We start from the raw sequence: 19,522 nt of genomic DNA on the forward strand, positions 1-19,522 counted from the left end.
GAGGTATCCAGCCTCAATTTTAATAACCTATACAACACCCTCCTTCACACTTAAACTTCAAGGTCAGAAAGCTAAGGACTTCACAAGTAGCAGTTCTTCAGCTAATTCAGATCAACTAAGAGAATGGCATGTCTAAACATAATTGTGAGACGATCTATCCTACTCAAAGAGTATTTTTACTCTGATCTTGTCAAAGGACATTACTGAGCTCCTAGTCTTTTCCCCATAAAAAAAATCAGAACTGTTTTGTACCTGTGAGGTTGACATGCGTGAGGTATCTTGTCGGCCTGTTAAATCAGACGAGGAGATATTGACAGGGGCCCCACGATGCAATCGCATACTCACTTTCCGTTCTCTCTCCATTCCAGACACTGGCCGAGGAGATGTGTTTGCTGACAAAAAAAAAGAGAGTAAAACTTAATTTTGTGCCTGTATTTACTAGACAAAATAAACTATTGCAATAAAGGGAAGCCGACAGAGGCATCACTTTATAAGCACCTTCATAATGTCAGAACTATTAAACCCATAAGGCACTCAATCCCCTTTGATGCCTAACAAGGGAGAGGCTTGTAAGTCAAGAAATTAATGTTATAAAATACTGTTCTTAAATGTTGAGGGTTGGATTCAAAGATAACCATGCTAGGAGACTAGCAGAAGAAGAGTCTCCTACCCCCCAACCCCCTAAAAGCCTTGAGGTGTTGAATGGAGGCAAGAGGAAGAAGTGATTAACTAGAAGGCAGCCCACCTCACGGCATTCTTTGGCTTACCTGTATGTGAAGTTGGGGTAAGAGGGGTTGGTGGAGCTACATCTTGTGTCCCCCTCAGCCTTCCAGAGGCAGTGGAAGGTAAGCCACGAACTGCAGGATTTCGTGTGTGTCTCAGTCTTTCTTCTCTCTCTCTTCGTTCACGCTCAGCATCTTCGACTGCACGGCTTGCACCCTGCAAGAACATGTAATTTGGCATTATACCAACATTTGGAATCAATTAGTTAAAAACCTGTATTCAGTGTTGAGAGGAGTTGCAGTGTCAATGCTACGCTGCTGAGCTTATCTGGACCACTGAAAGACAGTCAGCAGGGAAAAGCAGACCCTGGGTCCAAATCAGACACAGACTCAGAAGGTAGCAGGTTATTCTCTCAGCCCCATACCTATTTTTAAAAAGGGAAATGAATGGTGGTCGCAATATTTTTTAATTTTTTAACAGGATTTAGTTCTTTATATTAAAAAAATACTTATTTGCCACAATTTCATACAATATTACCTACTAAGAGCAGACAGAATCTGCTCTTTCAGCATGGAACATATCCATGATGCCAGAGGATGTGGAACTTGCAATTGCTAAGAAGATACAAAGAAAACACCCGGGTACCTACAGTATTTGTCCAAAATAGCTCAAAGTTGGAAAATACATTTGTTCAAAGCTGTTGCACAACACTTCTATGACTACACTAAAAACAAAAGAACAGTGGTAGCATCAGACAATATTTTTAAAGAAAGGCAATCCTGACGTCTTTCTTCTTATACAGCAGCAAAGAATAGGGGATTTATGTTGATGATTCTTGGAAATCAGTCACAAATATTCAGCCTGGTAGCTACCCAAAGTAGAGAGGAGAAATATCAGGTGCTGGTTTACTTGGCAGATACCTCCAGTATTGGAAGTGCATGCATCTGAATATCAGGTGCTGGGGAGAGTGCTGTTGTGCTTAAAGCTGGTTACTGTGAGAAAATTACACTTCTTATATTCTTGGCTTTGTCAGCTGGAAGAAAGTATTTTAGCTCCACTGAATCCAATGCTATCCTCAATGTGCTGCACAATCTCCATATAGACCAAATGCTTAACAATTTGCTTGATCAAACAAACAAAAACCATACTACAGAGATCACTATCCATGTTGCATTCTTATTAGCAAAAGGTGTGAAGCAAAGCGACAATTTCCCTGAAACCCATATGTTGTAGTTCTGAAATCACTGTAACCACTGTTAAATAAAACAACAAAACCAAGTGTGGAATGAACACCAGCAAGTTATCACCTAACACGTTTTGCCTTTTGCTGATGTCTGCATAATATTTACTAATGTTACAATAGAATTAGAGAGGGAAATGCAACAGCTGAAGCAGAAAGTGTGAAATTGGACTGGAAATCAATGATTCAGAAACAAAATGGATTATTGGAGACTTCATAACACTGGTCCTAAGCGGCTAACAAATTATTCTGAAGGCCAGTTTAGGGTGCTTTGCTGCCACATCTAAAGCCCCAAGGGACCTGGAGGCCAAATACCTGAAGGAACACTTCCTTCTCTATCAGCCTACCAGGTCATTAACATCTGTAGCGGAGGTCACATTTATGCTTCCATCACCAAGTGAAGGATAGGGGGTTGTGGTACATAAGGCCTTCTTGGTGGTGGTTCCTCACCTATGGGATGACTTCCTCCCTGCTGACACACATATTGCACCAATATTATCTGCTGGGTCGACAAGTGAAGACACAGCTCTTTGCCCAGGCTTTTGAGAGGGGGTTAGGCACACTTTTGGAAACTGCAAAAAGGCAGGCAGAATAGGGAATTCTTAACAGAATAAAGTAATTACCTGATGATGAACTATCTCACTGAAAAGATACCCCTATGATCTATGGTGTGAATGATGTACAAAATATTTCTTCATTATCATGAAGAAATGTGACTGCACATGAGTATAACAGATCGATATAGACCAGCTTTGGTTCCAAGAACTGGTGTACAAGTCACACTACATGGCCTTCTAGCAAGGCTTCTGCCTCAGAGTGGATTTTCAGGGATCAAAATGCCTTGGGCAAACCTAAAATGTACTGAACTGATCCAAATACAGTTTTTTTCCTTTTCATCTGTAATGTAAACATGCTCCAGGCAGAACAGAATGGTGTGACATCAACTTGTATCACATTTGCAGAAGAAAGAATGACTAACACTGAGATACAGATATTCAATAGCGTCTGTTAGGGAAGGACGAAAGATGGATGCAAGTCACAAAGAATGGCATACTGAATCTCAGGAGTATGAAATGCATATGCCGATTATTGTGCAACATCTCATACACACCGAGTTCTTTATATTTAAAAAACATAGTTAATTTTATTTTAATCATATATGTGTGTGTAAATCAGAAACCATGCAGAGATTCACCTTAGCTCTTTATTCAAGTACCCGAGAGAGTGGTCTCTGACCCCATGAGAGTCAGAGAGTCCTCTGCCGACATGTAGACTTCAAAAGATTTTTATGCATAGTCACGTGAAGTACAGGGTTCACTTCCTTAAAATTAAATGGAAGGTACAAGCAAAAGTTTCAACATGTTTCAATTTTTTTTGAAAGAAACTGTTTACCCTGCGTAGCGATACTTCCCTGTTCTAGGCAGCTTGTGGTTACATGTGAAAGCAAAACATTGCAAATGCTTGTTCTAGTAGCTAAGCGGTGAGCTTTACCATTTTTTCTGTACCCTGCTTCTCAACCAGGTCAGAGTCTATCATGTTTTAATCCTAAATCCCCAACCAAACTTATAGATTTCTCTAACAATGCATGCACATACACATAGATATACAGACCCAACATCCAAATAGTGTTTTGTTAATAAAAACTAGAAAAGGTAGCAAAGTTTTTGCTTTTGGAAGAAACAAGAAACACTTTGGAAATCCAGATAGAGCCACTGTCACAAGCATACAATATTTCTGCTTTCTCGTCTGTCTTGCTATAAATACAGAATGTCAGGCTTTTTTCTGTTTTAAAGTAGGATCTCTTGCTAATCAAAAATCTAAACAAAATGTGAGCAACTGAAAGCCTGCAAATGCAGTACAAATTTATGTCTTCTCTTTGGGTATGCAGCTTCTATCTTTGGAAGTACCATTGCCAATTACAAAGCCTTCCAAAGCTTCCAAGTTTTTGCTACAAGGTAAGTGACCGCAAGCTGACCACCAAAGTAATGCAGTTATATCATAAATTTTAATGTCATTCTACAGCCATCTTACAGCTTCCATACCTTCTGGTCATTACAAATTATAAAATAGCTGAAGACAACACCCAGAGAACCCATTTGGTCCCCCAGAGTGATTATGGTAAATGTGCACAACCTCTTACAGCTGGGCAAGGAATGAGACAACATCAGATCATCAGCTTTGATTATTTACAATCGGATACACTGCAAGCTGCCACTCATATACATAGATCCCCAGTCTTCAAGGATTTACAGAGGCACCCCAAGCCTGTTTACTACAAAGCAAATCGCACTGTTTCAATGTGGCTTACTCCCACCTGAGTGCTCGCAGATTTGCCGTTTGATACTTTAACCACTAGTCCTGTTATAAAGCTAAAACTGGTTTCAGTTTCATTGCTTGTAACAGTTCACACCAAACTGCCTTTTGCTACAAACATGAACAAGCACTGTGAAATATATTATTTCACCTCCAGCACTCAATGTCAAGCTCTCACTCTCAGTTTTTCACAATTAAAAAAAAATTAAGTTAGTAAGTACTTACAAATTTCAGCATGTTCCAGTCAAATACATAGTCATAGGAGAAGCCTTGTCTGTGGAAGAGGTTTCTGAATAATTGCCTTAGATATGAATAATCCGGTTTGTCATCAAAACGCAACGAGCGGCAAAAATTCAGGTACGTAGCAAATTCAGCTGAAAATAAATGAGAAATCCTGATGATATTATCGTAAAGTCAGTGCAAACAACAATATCCAGCACAGATTCATCAGCTCATCTGCTTTCCAAAGTACTGGCTCAATGCTTCTCATAGTAACCAAGGTGACAGAACCGTGAACTGCTTTTCCCATATGTAATCGGGAAATGATATGCTTTTTTTCACATGCAGCACAATCCTTCATGACTGTCAATGTATCACCATCAGGGAAATTACTAGGCTACAACGGCAGAGGCAACCTGCAGAGGAGTGTAGAGAGCCCTATTCTAGTCCACAGTGGTATAAACAATAGAAAGATTAAGTATGGTACAAAGTTTAGCAGGTTGCTGAACTAGGATCTGGCAGATCAGGGTTAAAATCCCTATTCAAGCTATGAAGCTGTGTGACTTTGGGCCAGTCACTGTCTCTCAGTCAAAGCTGTCTCACAAGGTTGCTGTGAGGATTAAAAGAACACAATCATGTATGCCACCTGAGTTCCTTGGAGGAAAAGTGCAATATAACTGTAATTCATAAATGCAATAAAACAAAACAAAGAGATATATATTTCTTTTTAAAGAAATAAAATGCAGCCCCTCCCTTTTTAGCAATGACTGGTATCTTATGCACTGTGAGTGCACATGTGCTAACGCTAACTGAACATGTAACTCATTTGTTCATCATGGTAAGCTGCTCATTGAATACCAAACATTGTAGACAAGAGAAAAATCCATACATATACAGCACCTTGGAAAGATGGGAGCACTAAAAAAAGGGGGGGGGGTTGAAGTTGTTTACAAAGCAGCCAAACAACATACCTTCATTTAACTATTAAATGAAATTTTAACCAAATAAGAAGGAAGAGTTAATACATACAAATAAGAGCTAGAATATTTTCTAAGATAGAGAGGTTAACAGAAAATGTAACATCAAGTTAATGTAAGTTCCACTGAAGAGTTAGCTTTGAACTCAATACTGAAGACATCTATTTCAGAGAATAAACTTACAAGGGTATCCTTTACACAAAACCTCAATGGGTGTGGACATTTTCTTTTCACTGATGCGTTCATATTTCTGTCTTTTTGTAGCTGCCTTCAATCCCTGCCAGGGGAGGGAGCCCAGGTTAAAATACATGAGTACATAGCCCAAGGACTCCAAGTCATCTCTGCGAGATTGTTCTACAAGGAGTAGAAGAGTGGAGCCATTAGGTTCTATCATCTGGTGAAATGGTTCAAATATGCTTAAAGCAAAAATTACACAACAAAGATCTTACCTGCAAGAAAAACATTGTTAAATAGTTAATTTCAACCTTGCCAATAAAATCAGTATGGAAAAATGGTTTACTCTTACAATTATCCAACAATTATTCCTAAAGAATCCCATACTGGAAACTGTTCAAGTGGCCATATAGGTCCATACCACAATAGAAATACAGAATCATTCACCCACAACACTTGCAGATCAACCAGGGTTTTACAGCTTTGAGCGTAAAGGCAACCATGATTTAGTTGCTTCTGGCTCCTTCCTGCCCCAAATCCTCTGAATTGAAGAGAGAAGGTGGATCTTATTTCATTTTGCTTGAAACTTTTACAGTCTCTGAATGCTGCTCTTGCCATGCTAGTGTGAGGAGACCTCTCCCCATCATCCCCTGAAATTCACGGAGAACTCTGGGGGAGGGGTGCAAAGACATCTGTGGAGCCCTGCAATCAACCAAGGCAATCCAAGCCACAGTGCCAAGAAGAGACATACTGCAGAAAGCTGCTAACGATGATTCACACCACTGAGCCAAGTTGCAAGCTTAGCCACAATTTCTTGACACAGGCTGCAGTGAAAGACACAGTGTTCTCCAACCCATATCTCTCAGGACTATAATCTTCTTTATGGTAAAGTTCTTTGTTGTTGTGCCATTGGAAACAGCTTCTAGCAAGGCAAGTTTTATGTCTGCATGCAAGTGGAGGCAAACAGAAACAAAACAAATCCTGAGATAACTTTTACAAGCTTGACCTGAAGGGAAATTTCTTCTCAATCCCATATATGGTAGTCTGACCCCAAGAAAAAATCTACCAAGCTATCCCAGTGGAAGTTTATTGGATGAAACACTCCCAACATCTTGTTTGAGGCTGTCACATGCATTAGAGAGCATGACCATTTGATTTGTTTCACTGATGCACTTACAGCGCAATCCTAACAACATCTATTCAGAAATAAGTCCTACTGGATTCAACAGGGCTCACTCCCAGATCAAAGCCCCCTCTTTTCAATGGTAGCCAGAACAATTTATTTTATCCAGATGTCTTATTGTATGAACACTCCTACAACAATAACCAAAATAATCTGCTACCAGCTCACCAATTCCAAGATGAGTGTTGATAGAGGCATAGCGGGCAGTTCCTGTTAAATTTTTATTTTCACGATATGGAATGTGCTGGTGCGTTCGAGCATCCCGATATTTCTTGGCCAGCCCAAAATCTATGATGTAGACAAGATTGCCCTTCTTGCCTAATCCCATCAGGAAGTTGTCAGGCTTTACATCTCGGTGGATGAAGTTCTTCGAATGAATGTATTCTATTCGGCTAATCTAATTGCAGAAAGGCATAATTTCAGAATTACAGCATATAAAACCTTTCAAAAACAACCAGCTGCTCCTTTATCTTGGGCTTTAATATTAAAATCCTACTTTGATAACGTTTAAGCTTAAAAGCCATTTGCTTGCTTTATTATGCCTGAATATTTATTCTACTTAACTCCCTTTTTAAAATACCACAAGCCAGTTTAACTTGTTTCTAACTGTGCAACTGTACACATGACAACTAGGAAGTAAGTCTAATTAAGATCAATAGGAGTTACTGCCAGGTACGTGTGTATAAGATTGCAGCCTAAGTGGCTTTCCTCCTGGGTCTTTTGATGAAGCAAGAATTAATGTCTTAACTGGATCTCACTTTGGGCACTGACAGGGTGACATCCCCCCCCCACAAAAAGAGCTGTGTAGGGATCCTGAGGGACATCTAGTCCAACACTCTGCAATGCAGAAATCTCAACTAGAGCTTACATGACAGATGGCCATCCAACATCTGCTTAAAAACCTCCAAGGATCTTCAACTAGGTAAGATTGAGTTTTGGCTCTAAAGATTTTGCTGTAACAGCAGTACTACTACATTAGACCAATAGTTGCCTCCAAGGCTGAAGCCAGAGCGCCCTTGGCATAGTGCCAACAATGAGCCCTCACTATATCTACTTCCAATCAGGTCATGGCCCAATCCTACCTATAGACCTACAAAATCAGTAAGGCAAGACAATATACTCTGAGTAACTTCAAAATGGCAGGTGACCACTGAAGGTGAAAGGTAAGCTTGGCTCCTATTTAAAAGCAGAAGCACTGTGTACTGCTGAAAAATATTGGTGGGTCCATCAGGGAAGATGGTGAATGGTGCTGCGGCTGGTCCAGGGAGGGGCTCTCTTCCAAGCCCCTGGGAGCCTCAGCCAGTGCTCAAACTGTGTGACTACTGACCCTGGCGTCATCTAGCACCATTGCTATATCATTTCAGTGCCACTTGCTTGCATAAAGCATGGTTTCCAGATGCTTCAAATGGTAGCAGTACACATAACTGGAATATTTATGGTCCTGCTGTTTTACTTCAACCTTTCTGAACTTAAGGGTTTAAAAATGGACACACATACAGACATCCTAATAGCCATTAGAAAATATATTATTCACGGACATATTTAGTTCTTATTGTCTTCTATGTCTGTGCAGAAATACAAACCAAGAATGTCTTCACACTTATTTTGGAAGAACAATTCACAAGTTGATTTATATAACATTTTCAGGAAGTTATGTATTATGCATAAACTGGCCAATTTTTTGTGGCAGCAAAGTTTTAAATACATATAGGCTCAGATTCTGCAACTTGATCCTAACATAAAGTTGAAGAATCTGTAAAACTTGATGTGTTGACTGTTGTTACCCCTTGAGGGAAAGATTAGCTTTTAAAATAATTGCAAACCCTCATGTCAAGAGATAGATAAGGAATGTAGCCTAACACACTAGAAACGGGTGAATGCTTTAGAATCCAGCCCAACAGCCACTAACTACACAGCCTCTCTTTGCAACCCTGAGAACAATCCATTTTGGAAAAAGTATGTATTTTAAAGAAGCACAAGCATGTTTCCCACTGCAGCTAAATTGGTCTGATTCACACTGGCAAAAATAACTTTAAAAGCATTATTTGTACTGGACACATCTTATTTTCTGGTATATGAAGAGAATAGCTTAAGTGGTAGGCTTTCTACCTGCCCTCTGAAAGAAAGGAGTCCCAAATTTTGTTCCATATAAGACAATTATTTATAGAATGCAGAGAGGATTTAAGGAAGCCCTCCTACCCAATAATCAAGACATGCAAAGATTTTAATACCATTTGGTCAGCAAGTAAAAGGACTGTCTTGAGGCTGAATTTTCTTGAACAGAAGTTAAAGAGATCTTCAAGGCTTGGTCCCAACAACTCCATCACCATTACATTGTAGTCACCTTCAGCACCGCACCATTTGATTGTGGGAATGCCCACTAGAAAAAAGGGGAAAAATTACTATAGTATTTTGTGAAAACAGAAGGTATCTGCACAAAATATGTATGACACACCCACAGATTATTATCTAAATTACAGCACATTTTTCTTCCTGAAAAATGTATGCATTTGGGGGGGAGGAGATGGGGGAAGAGACTGGAACTGGAGGAAGGTCCTGGAACACCTTGTATAGATGTGCTTCCAATGGGATGTGATCTTCTCCTTCTATCTAAGTACAAGTACTCCCTATTAAGAAGCCAAAAGGAAGGGAAAGACCATTGTTGTGCTATGAATCCTAACTATCAGGCGTCAAATTAGTCTACAGTAGCTATGAATACTCAGAATTCAACAAATATTTTATAGCATATTTGTATATGAAATTTTAAATCTGTGCTGTTTAACCTGGGCTCAGAAATTATGAGGTTCCCTTGGTTACAGCTTCAGAAGATTCCCCCCAAATAAGTTCTGAGAGTTGCTCAATTCTTTCACCACTACCTGCATTCCCCACTCTGACTGATATTACTATGTCATAATTCTAGGTAATTAAAGCTAGAAGATCAGAATAAAGAACACTTTAAACAAGAGATGGGTAACCTCTGACCCTCCAGGTGTTGTTGGACTCCAAGTTGCATCAGCTCTGGCTAGCAAGGTGATTGGCAGGGGATAATGAGAGATGTAGTCCAGAAACATTGATTTCCCACCCCTACTTTAAAATAATCTGAATCATGCAAGCAGCTGGCTCAGTGGTTACCAGCACAGAGCGGAACTGTGCCAGGTCTGCATTTGGCTTCTCTCTCCAGCATTGCAAGATTGTATGAGTAAGAGCACATATATTTATGCATCATCTAGAGTAACACAATGCAGAACTGTAATAATATCTGCTGAACCCCATCTCCAGAGTATATTTGCCTAACTTGGGGAAGGCACATTCAGGTACTCTGCAATGGACAATGCTACTCATCCGAAATGAGTAGCAAATTACAAGACTTGCAAGAACTATGCCCATGTAGTTAACTGTTGTCAGTTAACAGATCCACACTCAAGGTTATAGCAAAACAAATGTAATAATTTTTGTGCCTCTGAAACTATAAAAAGCAGTTTGCAATTACTGAGAAAAAGTATAGGTCCAAACAAGAAAGCTTCTCACGAAGTTCAAGAGTGAAATGGTATCTTGCCTATATGGTATCACATGCAAAGACCATGCCTTTAAGTAAAATGATTTGCCCAGTTTTAAGATTGTCAAACCAGGATTGACACTACTGTCAGAACATAATTTCAATAATATATATATATATATCTCATTTGTGTGATTGAAAACCTCTCATGTTCATGATCTACAGTTCAAGAGTTCCTTTCTTTTAACATTACAACTCAGAAATATGTCACAGATAAACAACAACTTGATTTGCATTTAAGTAATGAGCAGACAGGTTGAGGTAGTGTTGGTAATCCAGGGGCTCAGAGGGTAACTCTTAGTGAAGCAATTGTTTGTCAGCCTCACAACCCCCTGTGTAAACAAGAGCCCACCTTATTAGAACACTGAGAATGAAGACTAAAACTGAAGTCCCACCCATACTTACTTAGGATTAAAGACTCAATGAACTCAGTGCTACTCTTATTTCTAAGAAAGCACATTTAGGATTCTACTGCTGTAGCTCCCTAATGCAGGGCAGGAAGGTAACCATGAAATCACTTGTGCACATATGCAGTGCTATCTGCCTTCTTCAGTTTATAGCTAGAACATTAGTACCCATATGACTTATCAGCACAGATAATTTTTACCTCCACCCTGCATCATTTTGTAAATTTTGCTTTCTATATGGAGTTGAGGATGTTTGGTTTTCACACATTCTAATTTGATGGCAACCTCTTCTCCAGCAGCAATGTCAGTCCCTAAAGGAGAGAAGCAAACACAACTTCAAAATCCAAGACTATCAAACATGAACTAACCAAAGGAATTGCTTATACACCCTGGCAATGTGTGTAACAGTTGCTGGCATCACAAGGTAGTTGTACGGAATAACCAAGAAGGGGGGTGAACCATGCAAGCCTTGGAGAAAAAGGTGGAGATGTCAGTCGCCAACCTGGCATCTAGAGATCTCCACGTGGTTCCAATTGTACCCACATCAGGAGCAAAATGCGCCTGGTGCCTAGCTAATTTCTAACACTGCATGTGCATTCCCCTCATGCTTTTGAACTGATATAACTTGCATTGGTAGTGTCACCTATACATTACAGGCAGCCCTGTTTACACATGTTCAATATGTGTATGACCCAGAAATGTCATAAAGACATCAGTGAAATATCTCTAAAAGGGTGGAACACGGGCAGGGCAGAGGTGGAATGGTGTGTTTGAAGGCTTTTCCAATGGGTTTTAATTATACACAATTTCACTGATGCATGCGGTGCCCGGGAACATAACCCACGCGTAAACAGGATACAATCTAGGCAAACTTAAGCCCATTTAAGTTCAAGTGATTTCACAGTGGGTTGTACCCAAGGGTGTCTGCAAGTGAGCAGAACAGATTTCCTCTTGTGCAACTGGACTTTTCTTTTCTCCCTCCTGCAGTTCCCATGCCATATACCCTCAAAAACTGCTTTGGAGGTTTGGGGGGGGGGGGTCTCCAGAGAAACCTAGGGTGTGCACAGCTGGCTGCAGGGGGGAAAGATAAGAAGATGAAGTCCTGTCCACAAGCCCATTCACACATTAGCTCTCCATCAAAATCAATGGGACATAAGGGCTCTAAAATGATGGTTAAGATTCTACATTCATCTGTTGTGTGCAAAAGTAATTCCTTAATTTATAACCAATGATTTCAATTGGTTTCTTATTACTCAATTCCTCAGTATCCACTAAGTTGTTTTGTAATGCAGCATGTACTGTACTACAGTATCATGAGCACCTGCAGATTATGTCCTATTTAATATACACAAGTCAAAGGGAATTTATTTATTTCATAAAATTTATACACCACTTGATTGTAAAAAACCTCAAAGCAGTTTACAAAAGATAAAATAGCAAAATCAAGGAAATTTCACAACCATACTTAAAAACATATAAAAGTTAAAATGCTAAAGCAGACTGAAATTACCTCAACTTTCTAAGCATCGGGGTAGGCTTGTTTAAACAAAAACATTTTTAGCAGGTACCAGAAAGAGTACAGTGAAGGCACCTGCTTGATCTCAATAGGGAGGGAATTCCAAAGTGTAGGCACTGCCACACTAAACAATCACATTCTTACATGAAAAATGTTGATGTATGTTTTTAGCTTATAGTTGATTTTATCTTTCAAATGTTTTATAGAGCTGTTTTTACTGATAATTTTATTGTTTTATTCCCTTTGTAAACTACTTTGAGGTTTTTGTTAACAATTAAGTGGTACACATAAATTTTATGAAATAAATAAACAAGCATGGTAGGGCTGTAATTAACAAAGAAAAATAGTCTACTTTCAGTCTCATCTAAGACTGGGAGCAGACGAAATGCAAGAGGAGAGAGAACTTACGAATCTAAGGCATGCCTTTAAGCTGATAAGGACATTCCACGCTCGTGAATAGGCAGGCCCACATGCATACAAGACACAGGAAATGTCAATGGCAAGCGACGGATTGCACACAGCACAATGACTTCTCCAGGTTCACATCTTGATTTAGCTGAGCCTTCTGGTTTAAAACACTGTCTCCCCTTTCTAAACATGATTTTATTTGGAAGGCTCTTGCATGTAGCACCAGTGTTTCACATACAGACTACATTATACACATAATGATTTTGGCTAAGAGAGTGAGGTTAATATCTGAGGTAACAAGGGATTAACCTTTTTTAACCAGAATGAATGCAACAGTAGTGTTACAATATACAACTTGGTTTTAGGTACAGTCATACCTCGTTACGTTTGCTTCATGTTACGTCCCGCAGCGACCCGGAAGTACCGGAAAGGGTTACTTCTGGGTTTCGCCACTCGCGCATGCACACAAGCGCCAAATCGCGCCGCGCACCTGCACAGATACGGCGCTTCAGGTTGTGCTCTTTTCATGTTGTGAACGGGCCTCCGGAATGGATCGCATTCGCAACCAGATGTACCACTGTATATGAAGACTGTGACATGGTGTGCACACACATTGTGCATGCATGCACTCTCTCACGCAGGGAGTCGTCTTTAACATGTCCCATATTAAGCCTTCTATATTGTACTTATATAGGGGAGAACTAGGAAGAAGTATGCTGCTTAAAAGGGTCAAGCCATTTTACTGCATATTATCTTTAGAACAGTACATAAAATATTAACTCCACTAAGCAAAAACCACAGGCCATAAGCAATTTGTTCTTTATTCACTTAAGAAGGGGCTCAGCTGCAACCATGCACAGTTAGGTACAGATTCCTGAGCAAGGAAGCTTCTCTTAGGTAAGCACATTTTCTGCCAAAAAAAGTTTCTAGTGACTGGGCAACATTTCACAATTCTTAAGAAAACAGAAGCTGGCTAAAGGTCAAATTCTGGGATAAGTATCATGTCTATGTAAGATATATTTCACCAAATGAAGTTGTTAGCTATGTTTTCAAATTAATGCACAATACTAATTTGCCATGGGACTCGCAGCTTCTGCTACAATAGGAGGAGTTGGGATCTTCCTGACTAAGAAGTGGCAAAAACTACTTCTGTTGTAAAAGGAATCCACACCAATGAAAAACCAAAAACCTCAAGATCTTCCTATCAGACATCAACATTTATTTTATGACTAGCAGAAGCTGAGAAACCCCTACATCTCCTATCTAGAGACAGAACTTTGCACTGGATTATCTGGAATACCTACTTACAGCCTCAAACTAAGTAACAAAGGCCAACTGACCTCTACAACATATACAAAGAAATAACAGCATTGGTCTTGCTGATGCAGCAGAGTAACATTGATAGTGCGAGCTATACTTCCATACATTAAAAAGCTGTTCCAGAAGAACTCAACTCAAGGATTCCTAGGATCTACTTTTCAATACAATATGGAAGTTGTTACAGAGCAAAGATGACTATTCACCAAAGCTATTAGGCAATATCCAACTGTTGTGTTCTGCTTGTGCAACCGATTCCCCCTTCCTCTCTTCTCTGAAGTCCCCTGGGTGACCCCCAACCCAAAATCTGTTCTGGAGGGTTAGGGACCTCTCCACAAACTGAGAAGATTGGAAGGCATGAGTGACAGCAGAACAGCTAAGAGCAAGTCCCATCATTCCATGGGGGCAACAATGGATCTTGTGTTGGGAAGATTTTGTAACATACCAATACTCTAAGTGAGCACAAATGTTTCTTCAGTATAGCTTCATTGTATTGTACCTACAAGGGCTGCTTTGGAAATCATTGGTGAGAGGGCAAGGTATCTATCTATCTTTTAAATACATAAAGGAGTATGGGAAATATTCTTACAAGAGACCAATGCTTAACTATGGTTTAACACAACTGACCAACGTGCTCGTGTTCACTGCTCAGGAGTCCCTGCTTCATTTTTCACATGTTCCTTGCTACAACAAGCTACAAGCCTTGGACTGTTGTGCTGCCTATACCTGGGCTCAAAGTTTGTTTCCCCCAAACAAACCATGAGTAGTAAGGTAAGAATAAACCTTGGCTACCTCTTATAATTTGTTCGGAGAGAAACAAACCACAATATCTGGTCTGAATATACAAGTCAAAGCTTGTGCCTTATTGCTCCCAGAGCAGTATAGCCAACAGCAAGGGACGAACAAAGCAGGAAGCTTTGATCAGCAGGCACCCACTACTAATTTGCAATAAACTGTGGTTAAACATTAAATATGCTTTATTGCGACGTGAAAACCAGTTCACTTATAGGCATCAAAGACTTGACTGTGTTAGGGGAAGTCCCAGAATTAGACATTTGGGTAGATTTTCTCTTTCTTTCAAGGATTACAATGGTTAAACATTTAACCATCTTCAGTGCTTTGTTTTAAGCTACTCTCTGTTGTTTCACAAGTATGACAATTTAAAGACTCATTATTTGGATGCTGATATTCTAACGAATTGCATACACATGGCCAAAATATGTATGTGCTTAATACCTATTTGACACACCATCTTTATATATAGGCTACAGATGCCTGCAGCCTCTCTTGTACATAATTCTCAAAATGAAAATAATCAAATAGGTAGCTCCTCCTCACATAAACTAGAAACATCTGCCTGATATTTGACAGCCAGATGGACTATGTTATTAAGAACAAGACTAAAACAACTCTTCTGATTATATACAAAGTTTCCTAACCTGCACAACGACTTTAACTACTGCTCCCATAGGTGGAGCTGCCACAGCACGACCTTTCTCCTTCTGGGGCCGCACCCTTATATATAGCTCCAAAATAACTGCTGTACTTCATAACTCTCAGATAGCTAATGATCCTGTAGTGTAGAGAAATACCTTAAAACTGTTCTCAAGTAGCTTTATCAGTAGGCCAAAACCAATACCAAGGATGGTGACACTAAGATTCTAGAAAACTGCATTCCCACAATCTTTGAAAACAGATGTCCAGTTTTAGAGTACAATGATTCAAAACTAAAGTGCTAGTTGTTCTCATCTGCCCCCCCCAACAGTGAAGAACAAAGAAGTACACAAGTTATTTAATGTTATTAACACATCCATATTCTAAAGGCCAGCCATGCACTGAAGCAGATTTCAAGAGGGTGGGGACCCTCTCAATTAACAAGAATTAAGAAGGCTTCACAACTGGTCTCACTGCTCCTGACATGCATAAATTAGTGTATTTTTAAACGCAGGAGCTCAGACTTGGATTGACTTACACCCTTGTATAGATAGCAGCATGCACAGTCAGCAATCCCATTACAGCCACTCAATGCATACTGCAATGCATAGGCATATGCCTTTGCAGGATTGAACCATTAACTATTTGCGAGCATCAGTTTCATCTATCAGATTTTTTTCCCTGGCTTACCTTTGCATAAAGCCTATGAATTTGAAAGGCGACACCTAGACTAGCTTACAACATACAAAATGCAGGAGAAAATCCACATCATCCCTCAGGGTCTATTAAAGATTTATTACCAAAGATGTAAGTTAGCAGGCCTCTGGCTCAGGTTCACAGTTACACTGCCATCAAAATTAGGGGACTAAGCTGAAAATAACCAGGTGTGCCTTAGTTCCAGAAAGCAGCGCAAAACCTGTAATTTCTCCCCATGTGACAATTCAGCTAAAAGCTATAGCAGACATGACAAGTGACAAAAGGAGAAGAGTTACTCTGCAAAAAATAACCTAAACCTAGGCAATTATCTCTTTCAAACCAGGCTACTTCCTGGAAGCCTCACAGTAAACAACTCCATCTGAGTATTATTAATTTTTCTTCACCGACAGCTGGTGCATTTCCAAACCTCATACTTCACTGTCAGAACCCTTCGGCCCAGAAACATGTAGTCAGGAATTTTTTCCCACCCCAGCTTAGAAGCCAAATAAAAGAAGTGGGGAAGAAAGGGGGGGGGGAGAGAGAGAGAGAGAGAGAGAGGAGAGAAAGGAGACAAGAGCGATTTGCCCAAGGTCACAAAGGAAGTAACTGGGCACTACTGGGGCTCTCCCAGTCCTCATTTCCCCCCGTGTCGAGCCAAGGCTAACTGTAAACACGCTTGCTCTGAAGTCAGTCTCCCTGCAATACCCAGGTCTTCCTTCCGAGTAAACCCTGACTGTAACTGCGGTGGTTGAGCAGGCGAGGGACACGACGGTTTTACTTCCCGCTACGGGGCTTGACGCGCTCCTTGGGCGTTCCGCTGTCACCTCACGGGAAAGCAGAGTCCGCTTGGGGTGGGGGTGGGGGGGCCGCGACCTGAAGGCCCCACCAGAGCGCCAGAGGCAAAGCGACCCCCGACCTCGCTTCTCCAAAGACAGCCGCTTCCCTCAGGCCGTCGTCGCGCGCCCCCCCCTTCCCCAACCCCCCCTCTCGGTCCATGCCAGAGCGGCGCCCCCTCACCGAGGTAAATGTCCCCGAAGGAGCCGCTCCCGATCTTCCGGCCAAGCCGGTACCGGTTCCCGACTCTCAACTCCATCGCGGCGGCTCGGCAGGACCCGGACCCAGTCGCGAGGGACCCTGACTCAGAGCAGGGCGACGCCAGAGACCATCGCGGCCCTTAGCCCCGCCTCTCGACGCCGGAGGGATTCGGGGGCGACAGCGCACCCCGGGTGGGGAGGATGGACGCAGATTCCCCGAGACCCGGATCCTCCCTCAGCGCAGCTAAGCCCCAGCCGCCATATTATGTGACCTCACTTCCTTGGCAACAGGGGGCGGAGCTTTGCGATGGAGGAGCATCCTCTTCTGAGGGGAAGCTGGGTCAGGGGGGGCCAGATTGTGAGGCCGCGCGCGCGCGAGCGAGGAAAGGGGTGGGGAGGGAGAGGGGCCGCGTCTCCATGGTAACCTCTGGGCGCGGGGCTTCCCCTCGACTCATTGGCCGCTTTCGCCCCGCGGTAGGGTTTGGACTTGGCCCCACCCGTGAGAACCGAGGCAGCTGCCACCCCATAACCAGGGCTCCGCTCACGGGCGGGTCCAGCAGCAGCTGGCTGCGCCCTAGTATTGTCAGAGATAATTGGGCTTATTCACACAAACTTTTCTATAGGCTTCTGAGGCTGGAATAGCACGAAGCATGGTTGCAATACCGTCACGTAGCCCCATAAAAAGATGGTGCCAAAGCACACCTGGGGTTTGTCAACCCTCAAGATCTGAAACGGTTTCCAATTGATTCGTGGATGGCAGTGTCCTTTCTTGAGGCGGGGCGGCTGGCAGTGAGAGAACTTGCGGAAATGTCATGAAATCATAAGGATGAAGGTGGTTCAAGGAAGGCTATTCTTGAGATGTAAAGCTGTTTCTTATCGTTTCCCCGCTTCAATTTGGGATTTGAGCTCAGGATTTGCACCCTCCCCCAGGATGTGGCTGAAAAACAGGCTTCACATTTGGGCTGAGTTGTCTTTAATATGGGCCGTTTCATGAATTCACTTCGTATTCATTTTATAGTGTTCTTACTCAAAGGCATGAATAGGAGGAGCCACGATGCATATGTTTTACACTGGATGTTTTGCAGCTGATAAGCATCAGTCTGACTTAATTATGGTGTTTGGTGTAACGTGAAGAAACAAACCTTAACTTTGCTCTTTTATATCTAACTTGAGCTCTTTGGATTGCCAAGGTTAAGAATGTATTCATCAGTCTGCTTTGTGTAGTCCACAAAATTGTGTGCCCTAACAGATTTGTCTCTTGAGGTGCCACTAGACTCTTTAGTTTCTTATGAAAGTTGACATTCAACATCATTTAATACAAGATGACATAATTTTAGGTTCTCTTTAGAATGGACATAGTGAAAATATCATGTGGATCCAGAATTTTGGGAAGTCTTAGTGGACACTTTTTATATATAAAATGCCGAAATGTATTTATAACCATAGTGTGTTAGGCACAGTACTTGATTCCTACTCTTTAAGATGGTAGGAAGAAGAAAACTGTGTGTTATCACTTTACACATAAAACATTAGAAAAGTAAAGTATTTACCAATGAGTCTGAAAAGTGCTGGTCAGAGTCTTAAATGATCTGAGGCATGAGTATCTACAGGAGGATTCCCCCAAAAAACATTTCATAGTTAACCCATATTATGAAAGGTTGTTGTCAAGATAAAAATACTGCAATAAATTGTTTTATCCAAGAACCACTATTTGAAATCACTAGCACTGTGTCTTTCAGTTAAGGTGTGGTATGTAGGGCAGTGTGGGAGAATTATGAACATATTTTGCATTGTCTGACTTCCATAGATGGGGGCAACTCCCATCTCTTGCGGGGGTGCAATTAGTGCCAGCACCGTCCGTTAAGAGTTTGGGTGTAATCTTCGACACCTCCCTTTCCATGGAGGCGCAGATTGCAGCTATAACAAAGGCGGCATTTTTCCATCTCCGCCAAGCTAAGCAGTTGGCTCCTTACCTCTCTCGCCCTGACCTAGCCACTGTGATCCACGCGACGGTCACCTCCAGACTGGATTATTGTAACTCGCTCTACGTGGGGCTGCCCTTGAGACTGACCCAGAAACTCCAGCGGGTGCAGAATGCTGCAGCGAGACTCCTTACGAGGTCTTCGCTGCGAGATCCCATTCACCCGGTGCTATACCAGCTGCACTGGCTCCCGGTGGAGTACAGGATCAGGTTTAAGGTGCTGGTTTTAACCTTTAAAGCCCTATATGGCCTAGGACCCTCGTACCTACGGGACCGCCTCTCCTGGTATGCCCCACAGAGAAACCTACGGTCTTCAAATAAAAACATCTTGAAGGTCCCAGGCC

The 19,522-nt window shown here is 41.6% G+C and overlaps 1 protein-coding gene across 7 annotated transcripts in view; it reads right to left on the minus strand.

The window, feature by feature from the left end:
- CSNK1D (casein kinase 1 delta) overlaps positions 1-17,512 on the minus strand; it is a 37,642-nt gene extending 20,130 nt beyond the window's left edge. For 2 of the 7 annotated variants that reach the window (XM_082211134.1, XM_082211132.1), the window contains exons 1-8: positions 17,181-17,510; positions 10,993-11,103; positions 9,061-9,209; positions 6,998-7,226; positions 5,656-5,826; positions 4,502-4,650; positions 768-939; positions 253-392 (exon numbers count right to left, since the gene is read on the minus strand). In XM_082211134.1, the coding sequence (XP_082067260.1) occupies positions 253-392; positions 768-939; positions 4,502-4,650; positions 5,656-5,826; positions 6,998-7,226; positions 9,061-9,209; positions 10,993-11,103; positions 17,181-17,256 (1,197 nt within the window). In that variant the 5' untranslated portion in view covers positions 17,257-17,510. Of the gene's footprint in view, positions 1-252; positions 393-767; positions 940-4,501; positions 4,651-5,655; positions 5,827-6,997; positions 7,227-9,060; positions 9,210-10,992; positions 11,104-17,180 lie in introns of all 7 variants that reach the window. The other 5 variants (XM_082211136.1, XM_082211137.1, XM_082211133.1 and 2 more) reach the window with 4 other exon arrangements.
- Positions 17,513-19,522: the final 2,010 nt, after the last annotated feature.

This window comes from Podarcis vaucheri, assembly GCF_965113315.1.
Source record: "Podarcis vaucheri genome assembly, chromosome: 2".
NCBI lineage: Eukaryota > Metazoa > Chordata > Lepidosauria > Squamata > Lacertidae > Podarcis > Podarcis vaucheri.